Here is a 3,091-nt window from a genome sequence, read left to right on the forward strand (position 1 = left end):
GTAGACCTCGTAGTGAAAAGAAAGCAAAAAGACAATGACAGTAGCCTCTTGGCTACCCTTCATCCTTTGCCTTCTGCAAACTGTAAAGATGAAAAGAACCCGAACTGCCAAGCATACCTGGTGGGTTTAGCTACACATCAGTTGTGTCCTACCTCGTCCCTTCCTGTTGATGTCAAGCAGTTATAGCCACGAGAGATCAGCAAGTCCAGGTACAAAGGAGGAATATTCTGCTATCAGATTCAGGATACTTACTGCGACCCCAGAGTTGCCTGGTTTCTCTAATGTTTTTGTAATTCCCTGTATATCCCGCACTCCCAGCCTAAAGTACAGGAGCAGTAGCACACAGCCTTACCTTCTTTGAGCATGCCCACTTTTAAACACTTCATGAAGCGGCAAGCCTGGCAGGATTTACGTCTGCGCTTTGTGATTTCACATTCATTCGTGGCAGGGCAGCTATATTCTATATTACCTAAAACACAGAGTTTAAGAAAAGAAGCTGTTAGATTTGCAAGACCCAGGCAACACCAACTCTGCTACTCCTGCCGTCCTCCCTCAAAAAACAGTCAACGGGAGTCATGAGGATGTCACAAATATAATGGAGCCAGATGCTCGCTATAACCACTGAAGATGCATCAAACAATAAGAAGATAATAAGATAATAATAACAATAAGAAGAAGATGGTGAAGCTCTTCAAAAGATTAAGCCTAAAATCAGCCTTTAAAATTATGCTTCATCCACTCATACAAAGTAGCGGTCTTCCAGAATTTGAGGATCCAAAAGAAATTTCCCAGCGGATTACTTCCATAAAAACATCAACATCAAAACCGTATTACAGGGCTTCCCTGATGGCACAGTGGTTGAGAGTCTGCCTGCAGATGCAGGGGACATGGGTTCGTGCCCCGGTCCGGGAGGATCCCACGTGCCGCGGAGCAGCTGGGCCCGTGAGCCATGTCCACTGAGCCTGCGCGTCCAGAGCCTGTGCTCCGCAATGGGTGAGGCCACAACAGTGAGAGGCCCGCGTACCGCAAAAAAAACAAACAAAAAACAAGCAAAAAAACGTATTACAGTATCATCCATCCTGGATTTCTTTTGGTTACTAATTCCCTGATGCATCAGACTTTTTGTCTCTCTAACACTGAACAGTACAAATCTCACTGTAAAAAATGATTAGCAGGCTAATTTGGGACTGCACAGTAAGCTCCTTGAGGGCAGGGACTGAAGTTACATGGTTCTCACTTGATCACTTACCAGAGCCTTACAATACAATTTTACTCTTGGAAAATGTTTACCGATGATGAAGATCACCATCATCACCATCATCACCATCACCACCATCACCACCATCATTACCATCATCACCACCATCACCACCATCATTACCATCATCACCATCACCACCATCATTACAATCATCACCATCATCACCATCATTACCATCATCACCACCATCATTATCATCACCACCATCACCACCATCATTACCATCATCATCACCATCACCACCATCATTACCATCATCATCACCATCACCACCATCATTACCATTATCACCATCACCACCATCACCACCATCACCATCATTATCACCATCACCACCATCACCATCATCACCACCGTCACCATTACCATCATCATCACCATCACCACCATCATTACCAACATCACCACCATCACCACCATCATTACCATCATCACCACCATCATCACCATCATTACCACCATCATCACCACCATTACCATCATCATCACCATTACCACCATCACCACCACCGTCACTATCTTCATTACAACCATCATCATCACCATCTTCATTACAACCATCATGACCACCATCATCACCGTCATCATCATCATGTTTATTAAATTACTTGCATAATGAATTCCAAACACTCAAGCTGCATGGAAGTGTTATGAATAAAAATAAACTGCTATGAAATTATATTTTTAATATTACAGTCTACATCATTTACGTTAGTAACAACAGATTTGAAGTGATAAGGATGTCGCCAGAAGATCCAAACTTTAACTTGCAATTTTTCAATTAGTGCCAAAGACTATGTGTGGGAGGTACTCTGGGGCTGCCTACAGCTTTGTAGAGAAGCTGCCTTTAAAATAAAGCCTCTCTCCCCTATCAGCTCTGTCACATAGTGCTTGAAGGTCTTTCGTTACTTCCTAACCCTTTCCCCTTGTGATTAAGTGCATTAGTATCTTAATGAAAATGCATTCTGTTTATTGCCCTCTTGGGAAGGGGGAGGTCATCACACCAAATGCATAAATTGTCATCAGAGACCGTCCAAGCATAATTGCAATTTTGCTGCTCCATGTTTGCAATACCCAGGGTCCATCCAAGTCCCCTGAAACATGCACAGATTCTAGTAATTAGCATAGAGTCTGCCTGAGACCACAGCATTGATGAAATATTTCAGAGTTAATCACACTTTGTAAACACTGATTTATATTGACTACCTTTCTCCAGACTGATGTCTCCTCATTAAATATCACATTAGTGGATTGCAGGGTTGTAGAGAGACTCAGCTACTACTCAGCAACTGCTAATTCAACGGGAAGTAATACCTAACCGCTCATAACTACAGGGAACTGGTTAAGTATGCGTGACTTCAAAAAAAAAAAAAAAAGCCTGTGCATTATAACTTAAGATAATCCTATCAAAATTGACTAAATTAGCATTCTAATTCAGGGCATTTATAATAATAAAAGCAACTACTTTTTAACATAATAGGTGACATGTTAAGAGTAATATTAATTGCATCAACAGAAGCACACACCATCACCTTCCTCAGAGATATTACTGTGTTACTGTATTATTACACTCACAGAAAACCAAGGATAAGTCAAAGAGAACCAAACTGGCTGGGTCACAGCTGAGAATAAAAGGATTTAGGATCTGAACGTTAGATGAATAATTTTTCACTGCGATTTTCACTGAAAATTTGTTTTGCATCAAGAGAGTGTTGTTAGCCATTTTCTAGGGGTTAATTAGTATTCTACTACCAGATCCTTCCACTCTACATGGCTCTCCTTATACTTATTTAAAAAGAAACCCAAGCCTCTGCTTTCTTAGGAAGAGCG

The 3,091-nt window shown here is 41.5% G+C and overlaps 1 protein-coding gene across 2 annotated transcripts in view; it reads right to left on the reverse strand.

The window, feature by feature from the left end:
- Nucleotides 1–478, reverse strand: part of LOC103084264 (estrogen-related receptor gamma) — a 159,144-nt gene extending 158,666 nt beyond the window's left edge. The window contains exon 1 of one of the 2 annotated variants that reach the window (XM_007466319.1): nucleotides 353–478. In XM_007466319.1, coding sequence (XP_007466381.1) covers nucleotides 353–386 — 34 coding nt within the window. In that variant the 5' untranslated portion in view covers nucleotides 387–478. The remainder of the gene's footprint in view (nucleotides 1–352) is intronic. The other variant, XM_007466318.1, reaches the window with a different exon arrangement.
- Between the last annotated feature and the right edge of the window lie 2,613 nt (nucleotides 479–3,091).

This window comes from Lipotes vexillifer, unplaced genomic scaffold, assembly GCF_000442215.2.
Source record: "Lipotes vexillifer unplaced genomic scaffold, Lipotes_vexillifer_v1.1 scaffold139, whole genome shotgun sequence".
NCBI classification, from domain to species: Eukaryota; Metazoa; Chordata; class Mammalia; order Artiodactyla; family Lipotidae; genus Lipotes; species Lipotes vexillifer.